This window comes from Cydia splendana, chromosome Z (genome assembly GCF_910591565.1).
Source record: "Cydia splendana chromosome Z, ilCydSple1.2, whole genome shotgun sequence".
NCBI classification, from domain to species: Eukaryota; Metazoa; Arthropoda; class Insecta; order Lepidoptera; family Tortricidae; genus Cydia; species Cydia splendana.
In genome coordinates this window covers 48,253,103-48,269,273 of record NC_085987.1, presented here as the reverse complement: position 1 = coordinate 48,269,273, position 16,171 = coordinate 48,253,103, and the positions used below count along the sequence as shown (strand labels likewise).

The 16,171-nt window shown below is 36.1% G+C and overlaps 1 protein-coding gene across 2 annotated transcripts in view; it reads left to right on the top strand.

Moving 5' to 3' along the window:
• Positions 1-15,901, top strand: part of LOC134804084 (tyrosine-protein phosphatase non-receptor type 61F-like) — a 36,101-nt gene extending 20,200 nt beyond the window's left edge. The window contains exons 10-11 of one of the 2 annotated variants that reach the window (XM_063776994.1): positions 15,051-15,102; positions 15,286-15,901. In XM_063776994.1, the coding sequence (XP_063633064.1) occupies positions 15,051-15,102 (52 nt within the window). In that variant the 3' untranslated portion in view covers positions 15,286-15,901. Of the gene's footprint in view, positions 1-15,050; positions 15,118-15,285 lie in introns of those variants that run through there. The other variant, XM_063776995.1, reaches the window with a different exon arrangement.
• The last annotated feature ends 270 nt before the right edge of the window (positions 15,902-16,171 follow it).

The following is a 16,171-nucleotide window of genomic DNA, read 5'->3' as shown; positions in this document are numbered from 1 at the left end:
ACAAATATCTAAACAAAGCCTCTGTCATCGAGATGTTAAGCCTTTGAACGCCAAGAACTAGAGATGCACCGGATATTCGGTTACTATCCGGCATCCGGCCTATCCGGCCATTATTTTAATATACGGCCGGATACCGTATAGTGGCCTATTATCCGGCCGGATACCGGATAGTAACATTGCTTGATTTCGGAGTAAACAAGATTGGAATAAGAAACAGTCACGGTCATAATCATGCTCGTTTATTATTTTAAAACAATTTAATCATTCCACTCACTTGAACGCGCACTCATTCCGAACCTAGAAATGAGTCCACGCAAACGTTCACTACGAAACAGGTCAAAACCTGCACAATGCGCACCTGAAAAACCGAAATGTAGGTATAGTTCCGCCGGTCGAATATTCGGCGGCCGGATACCGAATATTCGGCCGATGGTCAAGCCGAATATCCGGTATACGGTATCCGGCCTAACAACTATCCGTTGCATCTCTACCAAGAACCCTTAAAGGCGTCGTAATATATCGGGCCCGTGCCGGGGCGCCGCCAAGAACGATAAGAAGTGCTATGGTTGTCATAGTAACCTTCCAACCTTTCCATCCAGTACCTACGGTGTGTATTTGCCAGCTTATGCCAGAGATATTGCCGTGTGCATGTTCAGATATTTTTGAGCACCTTGGCCGCTCAGATCTGATGACGAGTGTACAGGAGAAGTTGCTAAACGGACGAGCCGGTCAAAATAATCTACACACGCGCAGATAAACGTGTGGTAAGATCATTTTAAACACCCTGCCCGTTCGTTCTACTGCATGTAGGTATGTAGATGAAATGAACAGAACTAAATACGGGATTATTACAATTTTCCTAATGTTTTTGTAAATCTAATTACAGTACGTTTTATGATTTTAATAGGGACATTTAGTCGATTACGCTTAATACTTTATTTTAATTTTACTGTGAACTCTACGAAATTAGGCCTTAATGAATTGAATCAATTTAATCATTGCATTTATGGACTGTAGAGTCTTACAACTTAGCTGTCTTGGAAGGGCGTTATGCGAAATATGTATAAGTAATTTAATTGTAGCCAAAATTTATAAATGTCAATTTACCCATATCAATTTATGGTCGGACCAAGCTAACTCTGCATTTACAACGATATGTGGCTGTGTCATAAGTCATAATAAATGTAAAATTTCTATAAAAATATCACGTTTACACTGCATTTACGGTTAAACTAAAAAATAGCGAAGTCGCCTCGAGAATATTGTTTTGTTTTTTGTTCATTAATGTTGTTTAAAGTACATTATTGATAGCTCATTATGCAGTAAACTAACGTGTACCCCCCCCCCCCCCCCCCTCTAATTCAAAACACTTTACGGGCCTGATTTATGTTTTAACCCTTTCTTACAATTGCATAAGTCAAAATGCCAGATAAAGACAAATTATTCTTAGCTAAAATTATGGTTTGTAGTCGTCGCGTCTATGAATAAGGGGCTAAGTGTGCAGCTAATAAAGAGTTAGTCTTGCAACGCGTCTCACCATTATTTAAACTGCAAAACGTAATTCAAGACCAAAAAAAGTAAGATAATGTTTCCATTGCAATAATTTGTTTGTAAAATAGTAAATTCCTTTTGATAAATAATTTATTTATTAGTAATTTTACTCCTACGATTGAAAAAAGTACTTTTCTTTACTTATTTTTACATAAATACAAGACGCGCTAGTAAAAAGTGCCAACATTTTCTTACTTTTTTTGGTGTTGAATTACGTTTTGCAGTATAGTGAACACTCGGCAATCCATTGCGGCTATTTGTAAAGTCCAGCTATCACTTTACTAAATCAACTTACGAATACGATATGAATATGATGCATTAATAACGAGCACACTTTTGGCATTAGCGAAATCATCATAAATTTGTTTAGCCGTTATTATTGTCTTCGGTTACCGCAATATTACACATGAAATAAAACTATTGAAACGGATCACATCGTTATCGCGGGAGCAAAAACAAGCCTGTCAAAGAACACATGTAACAGAACGTCTGTTTTGTAAAAGTGGAATATACTGTCTACACATTTAAACCTCTAAAAGGTTCTTCATATCTAGCACAAAATTTTCGCTGGAAAAGGTCAATCTCGTATTTCACTATGTAAACGTATACCTATAGGTCAGCGTGACAACTTGAAAAATAAGTCACCAATGTATTTAATTATTTATATCAGTATTTACCTACTTCTGAAAGTATTTTAATGTGATTTTAGTAATAAATAGATGACAATTTTTTTATCTAAATTCGATTAGTTCTGCTACGTTTTCAACCCATAGGTACATATAAACGTTACTCGATAGGAATGTCACTTCTGCTATTATTTGTTTGTCATAATCTTTCACTACTTAGTGGCCCGGCCAACGAAAGAAAAGTCTTCTAAAAATCGATTTTCGCTCATGTCGTCTCGGATATGGATGAATATGGTATCGACGCATTCAGTGTAATGCCCTGAATACAAATATATGAGATGACAAGCGCGAAAATGGTGGGGGTAGTTGCTGTGCCGTCATAAAGTCGGCAGTACAAACTTTTTTTTTTTTAAACATACCATGTGGGGTACCCAATGAAAGGGCTTTGTGAGTAGATTACAAATATATAACATACTATAATATTAACAATACTTGGTTTAACTAATTATTAGAAAATGATCAAAAATTTCACAATCCACTGTTGACTTCTAACTGCTCTAAATTGAAAATGGCTGAATGGATTCGTCCAAAATACATACCAAGTGACTGTGAATATCTTCTATATAATGTTAAAAAATAATTAACCAGATATATCAAAAAATAAGAAAAGTACATCAAGTTGAAAAAAGGATAATTTTCTGTTACATTAAACTGCAACTATTATTAAAACAAACAAAAGATCCGACAGTTTGACATATATTTTTGAAATGGTATTTTTACTAGCTTTCATTTGGTACCCATATTGCTATAGTAAGGAAAAAAAAACAATCCCCCCTCCCTCCATTTTTATATTAGCGGGCGCCATTCTCAAAATGTATGTAGCCTATGTCACTACCACAATTCTGACGAATTCAACCACACCTCATATGTCAAAAATGGCGCCGGCTAAATAAAAAAAATGGAGGGTGGGTATTGTGTTTTTTTTCTTACTATAGCAATATGGGTACCATTTCAAAAATGTATGTAAACAGTCGGGTTTTTTGTTTGTTTTAATAATAGTTGCAGTTTAATGTAACAGATAATTATACTTTTTCAACTTGATGTACTTTTCTTATTTTTTGATATATCTGGTTAATTATTTTTTAACATTATATAGAGAATATTCACAGTCATTTGGTATGTATTTTAGACTAATCCATTCAGCCATTTTCAATTTAGAGCACTTGAAAGTCAACAGTGGATTGTGACATTTTTGAACGTTTTCTAATAATTTGTTAGACCAAGTATTGAGAATGTTACAGTATGTTATATATTTATGATCTACTCACAAAGCCCTTTCATTTGGTACCCCACATGGTATGTTTAAAAGAAACTAAAAAAAAAGTTTGTACTGCAGACTTTATGACGCCACAGCAACTACCCCCACCACTTTCGCGCTTGTCATCTCATATATTATTAGGTCATTACCTATGAAATTGGCGTTTTGTTCGGAGAATTTCAACGAAACACGAATTTCCATACAATTAATTTTGCGGATATTTTTTTGATGGCTAATTCAAACCAAACAAAATTTTTCCAGTAATTTTTGACACCTTTAAGGTATGTTTTCAATATCTCCATTTCTTGAAAATTGGTACCATTAGAAAAATATAAGTAATTTTAATACTCGAACCGACAGCACATGAAAAGACCTATTTTCAAGGCTTAATTCTGAACACTTAACAATAAAAAATAACAATTAATTGTATGTAAAATCGTTGTTTATTGAGTGCACTGTAGTTTTATTGTAATTGTGTATGTACTTTTGTAAAAAAAAAAAACTAAGATCAGACTTATATCTATGAACAAAAACGCCAATTTCATAGGTAAGGACCCAATATTTGTGTTCAGGGCATTACACTGAATGCATCGATACCATATTCACCCATATCCGAGACGACACGAACGAAACCTAACCTAAAACCTGAAATTACGGCCCGCTAACTGTCAAATCGTTGTTGCTCCCATGATAACGACGCTTCGAGCAACACCGGCTTCCGACATAACGACGTATTATATCGCGTATATTGAATTCATACTACATTCCGACGTTTCGAACCCTTTACAGCGTTCGTGGTCAACGGGTGACCACAAACGCTGTAAAGGGTTCGAAACGTCGGGATGTAGTATGAATTAGACGTGCGCGCCGGTCGAAAAAAATCAGGCGGCGGCGCGCCACGAAAAAATCCACGGCGGCGGCGTAACGCCGGCGGCGTGGGATTTTTGAACTTTTCAATATTAAGACGTATAATGAAAAGTTACGCTTAACCCTTAAGGGGCTACCCCACGCCAATGACCTTCGATCTGTATCCCTTAGTTTTCTAATGTTTTTTGTACCTTATTATATTAACAGCAAGGCTTTAAACAATATAGTATCTCATATTTACTTCAAAGTTCATTGTCTACGAGATATTTGGCATCTAAGTTGAACAATTTTAGGCTAAAAACTGGTTTGCTGGCCATAACTTTTGTGAATAGAATCAGGCGTTACTTCGCGGAAATCCATACTAATTAAAACCAAAATATTACTTTGCTAATCCGCGAAAAGATAACGTGCTAGTCAATCAGTGCTAACCCGTTATACTTACTTGCGTATTTTTACATGCAATTAATATTCCCACCCTCCCACCGCAAAAATAAATATAACAAACCACCACCAAAAGAATAAACCTCGACACGTTCCGTTGCCGGGCGTCAGACCGTCAACAACTCCTGAGGATGCCTCGTAGAGAGGCGAAACACGTGTCGAGGTTTATTCTTTTGGTGGTGGTTTGTTATATTTATTTTTGCGGTGGGAGGGTGGGAATATTAATTGCATGTAAAAATACGCAAGTAAGTATAACGGGTTAGCACTGATTGACTAGCACGTTATCTTTTCGCGGATTAGCAAAGTAATATTTTGGTTTTAATTCATAACTTTTGTGTTAATTAGTTTAAAATTAAAACCCTGGACATCTTTTTCGAGACGTCAAAGACGTAGATGTAGATTTCGTACATGTAAGATCACCGCAAACTAGATACGAAAAAAGTGTTTTTTAGACAATGTTTAAAAATTTCATAAAAAAATAAGTACTTATTCATTTTTTTCAAAATACGGTGGATAAAACTGGAGATAAAAGATTGAAAAACCGATAACCGTTTGTCTTATAATTCTATCTGTAGTGCAAAAAAAGGAGATACGATTCAAAACTTGTCAAAAATCGATGAAAACCTCGGGTAGCCCCTCGACAAGGGAAAAAAATCTCAAAAAACTGTGTTAGTATAATTTTTTTGGTGTTATTATCTTATTATGTGGTTGTTTAGTGTAAAAAAATCATAAAAAAATATATATTTATAATAGTTTCGTAAAAAACATACGTATGTTAAATATGTTGGATGTTGCCAGGTTCGGTGTAAATAAAAAGATACGCCGCATAATGAAAAGACGTCCAGTATTTTGGATACATACAGTACTTTATGTGCATAAGGTTTTTTTTTGTCAAATTCATGTTTTTTTAATAAATGAAGAATAATTGCTTTTTTTAATTACAAATACACTTACTGATAATGTCAACTTATGTTATGAATTAATTTCAAACCTATTATTTTTATATTTTTCCAAAAACTTTATAGCTCGTAGGTGGTAAAATTTTACCGTCATTTATCAAACTTAGCGGGGTATCGTAGGAGGACTAGGAGGCAGCAACATCTGAGCAATGGTTTTTACAATAATGCATGCAATTTTATCAATATTTTCGTAAGAAATTTCTCAAATGAAATCGGGTCTGTCTCTTGATGTCTTGATGAACGCACAGGAAAAAAAATCCGCAAAAATATTTTTTTATCTATTTGGTTCATTCGTTCATTACGTTGTAAACCGACAAGTAATGAATTTTTCTCAAAAATGGACGGCAAAGTCGACTTTGCCGTTTAAAAAATAGGTCGCGAAGCGCGTAGTTTATGGTCAGTCAAAAATTAAAAAGTTAAAAACATTGCAGTCTCGATTTTGGGACTGCAATGTTGCATACAAATTCCATTATTTGTCGAGTTCCAAACTTTTTAAAAGTTGAAATGGCCATATCAAATGAAGGCACAGGCCCATTAAACAGCCAAACAGATGATTAGTACCGCGACTATTTAGCTGTCTCAAATAGGTTGACGTATTTTCGGCAGAAAAATACACTTCTATTTTTTTATTAAAAAAATAAAAAGGCGGCAAAGCTAATTTTTTCAATTGTTTCTACTTTTTTCTGTGAAAATATATACTTAAGAACGTTGCTTTTGTAAAATATTCCTATTATATTTATATTTCTTGCACCATTTTTGAGAAAAGCACTATATATGACTCGGCTGGAAGGCTACTTGCTGGCTTCGGATTCAATTAAACGGACTCCCAAGGTCGTCCGTTTAAAACGAATCCTCAGCCTGCAAGTAGCTACTTCCGAGCCTCGACAATAATGTACTATTTAAAACGTTTTGAAACACCTAACATACCTCTGTTTAATTTATTTACCATAAGAACTACGAGAAAATTTGATAATTTTACTCTTCGCATACTTGGCAATGTCCAATATACTGGACTTAGCAAAAGTGCCGTGTTATCGACAACGGTTAAAACACTGGACATTATACTTTGTAAATGTGTTTTACCCATACATACAACACATTTTTATGTAAATCATACTGCCACATAAGAAATAGTTAGTATTGTGTTGGTGCGACATAAAATTGTAGAAAATAAATTATACAATAACCAAAAAAATTCCGTACTAAATTATTGCCAAGTAAGTAAGTATTTTACATCAAAATGTGAGAGTTACGTAGGAAGTGGCGCCCGCAGCAATAATTTTCAACTATTTCTTATCGATCTTTAACCTATTACATATTTTAACGCTGCATAATACTGTCTTATAAAAAAATATTCGGCGCGAATTTTAGACTACCGGCGGCGGCGGCGGCGCGCTGACTCTCTATGGCGGCGGCGCGCCGCGGCGGCGCGCACGTCTAGTATGAATTCAATATACGCGATATAATCCGTTTCAATAGTTTTATTTCATAAAGTCATTATTATTTAAAGAAAAGGCGTATATAATGAATGACACTCCCACACTTTGTTCTAAGCCGGTGCAGAGTAAGCTTAGACGGAGTATGCAAAGCGAAAGTGTAGCCCCAACTTTACAATGCCATGTACAGACAGCGGCAAAAGTGTATTTGTTAATTATATTATAATATTATCTGACCGACACAATAAATATTTTATTTTGTAATCGAATTTTAGACTAGTTTTAATGCATTTCATTATTTTTACTACTGACCCCTGTATTTTAGCCAATTTTATGGTGTTAGCCAGTTAGGGGCACTTTAAATAGAAATAAATTTTGGAAATATTTAATTTTTGTTTTTTTTTTCTTTCACACTTTTGGTGCTGGCTGTCCCGGTTTCATTTTAACTTTATATTTTAATTTTTTATTTATTTGGTGTTTATGATAGACAACAAGAGTAAATCAGACAGTCAGGGTCAAAAATATTGAGTAAAAATTACTTTAATCTTTAATTTGCAGTTCAAAAGGACAGTTATAGGGTAATTCGCCAGTAACTGGCCGGTTTTAGTAACTGGCCGCCCAAAATTAAAAATGAATTCTAGTATAAGGAGGCCAGTTATTGAAAGCTGGCCAGTTATTGAAACCTTATACTAAAATGAATTCTGTTTATAGGTGAATATAGAATTCAATTTTAGTTTAGGGCGGCCAGTTACTAAAACCGGCCAGTTGCTGGCGAATTACCCTAGTTCATACGAATCGGGTGATTTTATTTAAATTTTATTTTGTCTGTCAAAAACACTTTCACCTTCCAGGGGTACTCAACTACTTTAAGGGCATGAGTGGGTAAAGATTAATATTCGTTGACTCTTTGTTTTCTACGAACGCAATTTAAAGGGAGCATGATTTTTTCAACACAGCAAAGGTTGGGAACCCCGTGATCTATAACTGTATAATCACAAAGTGTCATGGATATGGAACTTGCTAACTATGTAAACAAGTCACTAGTAAATTCATCATATCATCATTCAGAGACAATTTCAATATGGCGGTTTTTTACATAGAATGTCACTTTAGTCAGCAAGTTCCATAGAATGTCACTTTAGTCAGCTTTTTAAATTATATATTACTAGCGACCCGACCCGGCTTCGCACAGGTTACACAAAACCTTAACAAATCATACACCTAAACATTCCTCAAGAATCACTATTGATAGGTGAAAACCGCATGCAAATCCGTTCAGTAGTTTTCGAGTTTATCACGAACATAGGTACATACACACTTACAGACGCGGCGGGGGACTTTGTTTTATAACTAAAAAAAAGGTGCACTGATATTGAAAGCCAGCACAGTCAAAGCACAGAATAAGTAATCGTATTATCATACAGAACGGCCCCGCACCGCCCCGCCCCGACTCGATATACCTCGCCCCGCGACAGCAGATTGACGAGCTTTTGCCGAGCGCTCAGTTCGGTTGGCGACGCGATGACGGAACGTCCAATATGCCACTGTATTGTGTTATGTACGGGTAAATTATCTGTTTCTAGAAATAAATAATAAGTTTTCTGATACCCAGAAGACGAAAGCTGTTGAGTAAATAAGGCTACAATTTTGCATATAGGTACTTTATAACCAATATTATAATAGGCCGATTTATAGCTATTCCTTAATAAATACTATATAATTATATATGTACTTACTTACTTCATCATACGTCACATGTCATGAATATAATTCATCATAATATCGCAATTCTTAAGGCTACAAATATAATGACCACCAAAAAATACTTTGGTACCCTTAATAAAAAAATCATGCTTACCAAAAAAAATTACTGAACACCAAAAAAATAAGGCCTAAAAATACAAAAGTACCACCACTTTAATTACGACTGCACTTCAAATTGTATTCAAATACCAAATATAATGAATGATCACCAAAAATCATTAATGATCACCAAATCTTGAAGACCAAATTAATGCGATATTTTCACCTAAATAAACCACTATGATTACCAAAAAATGTATACATATTACCAAATAAAGTAAACTGATGCCAAAATTACTAGCCCCTCCCGCTCAACCCCCCGTAGCCCGCACCGCATACCTACCTAACCTAATCTACTTTTCTAGTAGCATTTCGTTATGCTACTAGAAAAGTAAGTTAAACTGCTATCAGTTAAGTGGGTTAGCTTAGGTTAGCACTGCGACCCTTACAGAAACGAAATGGTACTAGAAAAGTAGGTTAGGTTAAGTTTCAACTGCTACCCATACAGATACGAAACGCTACTAGAAAAGTGGGTTAGGTTAGGTTTGAACTGCGACCCTTACAGAAAAGAAATACTACTAGAAAAGTGGGTTAGGTTAGGTTTGAACTGCGACCCATACAGAAACGAAATGCTACTAGAAAAGTGGGTTAGATTAGGTTTGAACTGCGACCCTTGCAGAAAAGAAATGCTACTAGAAAAGTGGGTTAGGTTAGGTTTGAACTGCGACCCTTACAGAAACAAAATGCTACTAGAAAAGTGGGTTAGGTTAGGTTAGAACTGCGACTGTTACAGAAATAAAATGCTACTAGAAAAAGATGACGAAGTGGATTAATTAATTTAATAGGATAACGATATATTAAATGTTTGCACATTTTTAATTAAAATGTGGTTACAATTTTTGTGATCATTTACTATTTTTGCGTTTACAATGATTATTTTGGAGCCATTTGCTTTAATAGGATAGCAAGATTTAAAAATTTGGTTATCATTTTACATTAAAATGGAGTTCTAATTTTGGTGGTCATTTACTATTTTTGGGTTTACAATGATTATTTTGGTGTCATTTTCTTTAATAGGATAGCAAGATGTAAAAATTTGGTTATCATTTCACATTAAAATGGGGTTTGAAATTTGGTAATCATTGACTATTTTTGGGTTAATAATGATTAGTTTGGTGTCATTTCCTTTAAAAGGATAGTAAAATGTAATAAAATTGGTAATCATTTCACATTAAAATGGTGTTATAATTTTGGTGATCATTCATGATTTTAGGGTGGTAAAATAGATTTTTTTGGTATTAAATTTTACTAAATCTGGTGATCAGTTAAATAGCAGCCAATTCTTAATAGAATAGAGAGAGAAACGGCAAGTTTACATATGTACCAAATTTTTACGGCAAAGGTAATAAAAAAGATTTATTTTATTGAAACGACTATTTCTCGAAAAGACAAATCCACTACAGAACAACACAGCCAACATTCAACTAACTCATATATTCCACGTAAATGTTTCTTTACGGGTCGTCGTGTCACTTCGGCCGGCCTCGGCAAACTTCGGCCACAGAATAATTAATAGTACTACCGTACAGAAAGGAAACTTCCTACAAAAACGAAGTTTGACAGCGGTTCAGGGTCGAATCATGATGGCCCTTTCTAATATATGGCACTATCCCTTTCGGCTATTTAGGGTTGTCAAAAATCAAGTGAATATCTTATCTGTGGTCGTGCACGCAAAAGGAAGTCAAGTGGTGCCAACCCTAATAATTGCTCGGAGCAATGCTGAGCCGAGCGGAGCCGAGTTTGACCGAAGTCAGGAGTTTCGCACCCCTGCTTCGGCTTCGCCTTCCCGCGCGCCGCACGAGCGTGTCAGCCCTAAGCGACTTACTCACACAATGACGCGTGAGACGTGCCGTTCACACATAGATAGGTACGCAAACGATTTTTGATGTATGGCGTGTCCGGCCTGTGGTCAAAGTAATAACATTGTAGGCATACATACTTATAGGTATCTATACATATATATCTTTTACTTTAAAAATAATGTAATAGCACTTTTCTACATTCCTTTCTTTGTAAGTACCTACACTAAATATAATAAGTATTTATATTGTTTATCATACTTTACTCAAAATTATAGAGACGTTAAAATATACTATTGGTGATTTGGTGCGTTCACATCGAACATCAAAGACGTCGGTCCACTGTTACTTTTTACACTGTGACATATATAATTTGACGATGTTCGACTTCACTATTCATTATAATTCTCTTGCTGCTTATTTTTCTGTGTGATAATAATGAAGGTTCATAGTCATCATCATCAGTCATCACACTCTCATCACAAGTACCCTTAGCCATTTTATAAACTAGCGATCCGCCCCGTATTCACACGGGTTAACAAATTATACACCTTACTTACCTCAAGAATCACTCTATTGATAGGGAAAACTGAATGAAAATTCATGCAGTAATTTTTGAGTGTTAACTTAACCCTTTTCAAGCATAGTGCACCTAGCGACCACATACTCGCCAATAGAATTTCAACCTAAGGAATCCGATTTCAGGTTCATATTCGATTAGTCTTTCGGGATAAGTTACTTATCATTAAATGAATCACCAAAGCTGCATAAATTTTAATATGCATTTTTTGGAAAAACCTTGTAGTTTGGTGCGGCCTGCAAAAGGGTTAACAAACTCACAAACAGACAGACGCGGCGGGGGACATTGTTTTATAAGTTGTAGTGATACTAAAATATATATATACATATATTAAACCTCATGAGCTTTCACACGATACTCAATATAACCACAGACAGATGTCGTAGTCAGATCGTATAATCCGCCGTATTACATTACGGCTAGCCGTTTTCAAAAACAGGTGCGTTTTGAAATGCGGCGGTTCGACGATTAGCCGGATTGTCATTGCGATACGTTCTTCAATAAGGCGGCCTACGTTTAGCCGCATCGTACTACTATTTAGATTGTAGAGTGACCACTGACCAGTTCTTTTGGTCGCCTACGTAACCGGAGTTTGATAATGTTTGCAATTTAATTTATTTTTACAATGGTCCCACCGCACTACATGTGTTTCTTTTCCAAAACATTTCCTTCACAACTTAAATAGACGGAGCCCCGCAAAGCTATTTCTGGGCGGTTTGCCCTTCGGGCATCTGAAGCTACCTAACGAACCTAAAACCTACTTACCTACCTACGCTTTTTCCCCAAAGTGTAATTTTTTCACGGACATCTCACTAAATCAATAGGTAGGTAGGTTAGGTTCGTTAAGGTAGCTTCAGATGCCCGAAGGGCAAACCGCTCAGAAATAGGAGCCTATATCGATAGTTTGTTGCTGTTATGTCAGGCAGCCCCACGAGTATTAAAAATGGGAAGTAAAAACTGTCAAAGCGGCGGCTAATGACTCGCTGTATTACATTACGGCTAGCCGTGTTGAAGAACGTATGGCGCCGAATACATTCCGGCGGATTCTCATTCAGCCGCATTCAATCCGGCTAATCGTTGAACCGCCGCATTTCAAAACGCCCCTGTTTTTGAAATCGGCTAGCCGTAATGTAATACGGCGGATTATACGATCCGACTGCGACATAGACATTATAATATTCCCATGTATCTGTACAGAGGCCATCAGATATATCGGAGCAGCCATGTTGTTGGCAAATATCTGAACAAAGCCTTTGTTATCAATTATGAAGCGGGTATACTTAGTGCATTTAGACAAGACAAAACCCCAAAATTTACGAAACATTTTAATACGAGATCGGAATAGATCAATAGAGGGGCCAACCCAAAAAATTTGATGGAGCAGGTTATTTCTGAGATTGGATTATCTCATTAAAAAAATACGAGAAATACATAAAACGGAACTTTATATTTATGTTTCGTAATAGAAGACTCAATAGTAGTTTGTGTTACAAGGGATCAAAATGATATTTTTCCGTCAAGGGCGTACATTGAATACTGAATGAAGCGATGGATTCTAAAGTAGAATCCTGAGCGTAATGAGGGATTCAAGTGTTAACGCCCACGACGAAATAATTTTGATACCGTGTGACACATACTGCTTTTCACATCAACTATGAGGAAAATAAAAAAATCTTAGTGTTGACACTACAGTGTTGCCACTTTTAATTTCTACTCTTATTTTCCAGGCTGTACATACGATGTTCATAGTTAATTATATTAATATTTTATACTGGCAATGAAATGTCGTTGAACAGAAAAGTGCCACTTTGATCCCTCCTAGCAGGGAAGAAAAATCCATTTTCTGATTAGGTGATGTGAAAAGAATATGACAAAACCGAAGCAAAACAGCTTGTACACTGACATAGACACTAATGGCTTAGCGCCACTTGCACCACCCCACTTAACCACCAGGTTAACGCCTGGTTAGTGGGGTGGTGCAAGTAACCCATTGTCAAATTGTACCTACTGGTAACTATGGTTACACCAGGCCCCAATTTCACCACGGTGACAGGTGCGACAATTGTAAAATCACTGTTGCTGACGTCACAGGCATCCATGGGCTACGGTTACCACTTACCATCGGGCGGGCCGTATTCCTGTTTGCCACCATCATTGTTTTATTAAAAAAAACTTTATGATATCGGAAAAAAACAGATATTTCTTTTGCGAAGTTTCTGACAATTGTCAAGATTTAGAAGAATTGTAGGTAATTCTTGACAGGTAATGAGTTATATGTCGGAATTTCGTGACAATTGTAGTGTTTCTTGTGACAATTGTCATAAACTTAGCAAGAGAAATATCTGTTTTTTTCCGATATAATAAAGTTTTTTTTAATAAAACAATGATGGTGGCAAACAGGAATACGGCCCGCCCGATGGTAAGCGGTAACCGTAGCCCATGGATGCCTGTGACGTCAGCAACAGTGATGTTTTACAATTGTCGCACCTGTCACCGTGGTGAAATTGGAGCCAGGTTTAACCGGTTAACCCCGGTTTAGTGAAGGGTGCAAGTGGCGCTTAATGTAGTTTTTCTTAATTGCAATATAAATTTTATTGGTGGTATAATTTCTAAAATCAAATATCCTAAGTAGGTAAGGTAGAAGTAGGTACTAGTGCTCGACGCTGCACTAGTATTCGACATGGCCACTTTATGTCAAAGTGACGGATTAAATTTGAATACACAAAAATCTTCGCCGTTCAAATTTAATTCATTCGAATTTCTATCGAATTTCGCGGCACCGCCGTCTAAGATCGTTTTAAATTAAAAATGTAACCTGTAAAATTGTATGTACCTAATGAATGATTGTACCACGACTGCCAACATTCTAAAATAGACTAAGAAACTATGCTAATCAAGTCAATCATTGGGCATTACAAGTTCCTTTTATTTAAGACTTTTTCAAACAGTTATTAAATTTGTTGTAACAGAAATTAAGTCTGAGAAGAAAACGTGCCTGTTAGTTTGACAGCCAAAACAGATGGCGCTGTACTGCGCCATATGTTTTGTGGTTACCGAATTGTCAAACGTCAACTTATGACAACCATGTAGTTACCACATAATGTACGGAAATGAACAGCGACATCTGAGGGCCTACCGCGAACACTGAAGTTCGCTAATTGCAGCCATCTACCTCTTTCCTTCTAATTACTTCTTAATTGGAGTAAAAGAGAAAGATGCCCGCAATTTGCGAACTTCGGTGTTCGCGGAGGCCCTCTAGTTGAGCCGATAAATTAGATGCACGTAACTAGTTTTCACATGTTACACAAACAATAAATCTTTGCTTTCATTGAGACTGAAGCATCGGTTTACGTTGCAAAGTATGTAGGTATTTTATTTAGGGTAGGATAGGGGTAGTTTTCCCCCCTCCACCTCATTTCTCCAGTTCATGTTCAAGTATATTATACTTTGCCCACAAGTAGACTAAGAAAAATCTGTCTATATTTAGTGTTTAACTGAATTTGAATTTACAACTTACAACTACCTAAGTCTGGTTTATAAACTAATTTTAACAAAATTAGTTTATAATAAATGAAGAGGCGGGATCTTGACAGTCGGTTTGTTATTTCAGGTTTAAATCGGAGGAAACGCTAAAAAGGGACCGGAACACTGAGGCAGATTAGGTAAATTAATATTGTATTTCCAAACATTTTGTACAAAACATTTCATGTGTCAAAACATGCTTTTGGCTTTAACTACTCATAATCAGAAGCATTTCCCGTACAAACAAATTTTAGTTGGTGTATTAAAACTTTTTTTAAAGCCGATGGTTATTTATCTGGGTACATTTTGACCATTTGTTACAGAAAAAGAAACCCCCTATACACCTGCAAAATTATCAGAACATTCGCGTTCGTACTGGACCACGGTAGGCAACTTAGGGTAGTATTCTACCTGTCCAATTACTTTGTCCAATGTTCATTGCGTTCAAAGATATTGGACAGATCTTTTATTTTTGGGTAGGTACGTCACGTCACGACCACGCCCACCTCCTAAATAGTGACGATACGGAAATAAAAATTTGACACTTTTTTTGTCGACTACATTAGCTAATGATTTTGAGTAAAAGACCAAAGTTCTACAAAAAGTTTTTGTACTTTAAAAAATTGGAAATCACTCTTAATACTAATAATGAAAGTCTAGATGTATATATATGTTCGTCGTTCGATGTCACTTAGCATTACACCATTGAAATTAACTTTTTGAAACTGTTCTTTGTTGATCGAATCGACACTTAGACGGGGCATTATGAAATGAATATATCAGTATCATTTGATCTTATTTTGACTTTACTTCCGTTGCATGTCTCGTATATTGGCGCGGCGAAATAAACTGACTAAATAATGACCAGAATAAGATCAAATCTGGGCCAAAATTATATGTAATATGAAGTTAAAATCAGAATTAAATTCGACAATGAAGTCCAATAGTAGCTCTAGCTCGTACCTGGCCGCGTAGCCAAGATGCCAATCGCTTACGCTCCGTAGCGATCGAAACGCAACTGTCACTGTCACACTAATATGGAGGAGTGATAGAGAGACATAATGCTTTTCGTTGTCGAAGCGATAGCGATTGTAACTTTGGCTAGGCTGGCTGTAGCTCGTGAAATACGGCGTTGCGTGAGCATAATATGTTACTCTTCGAAAGCAGCAAAAATATGTGACACGCTCTTAAGATTGGTTCTACAAGGAA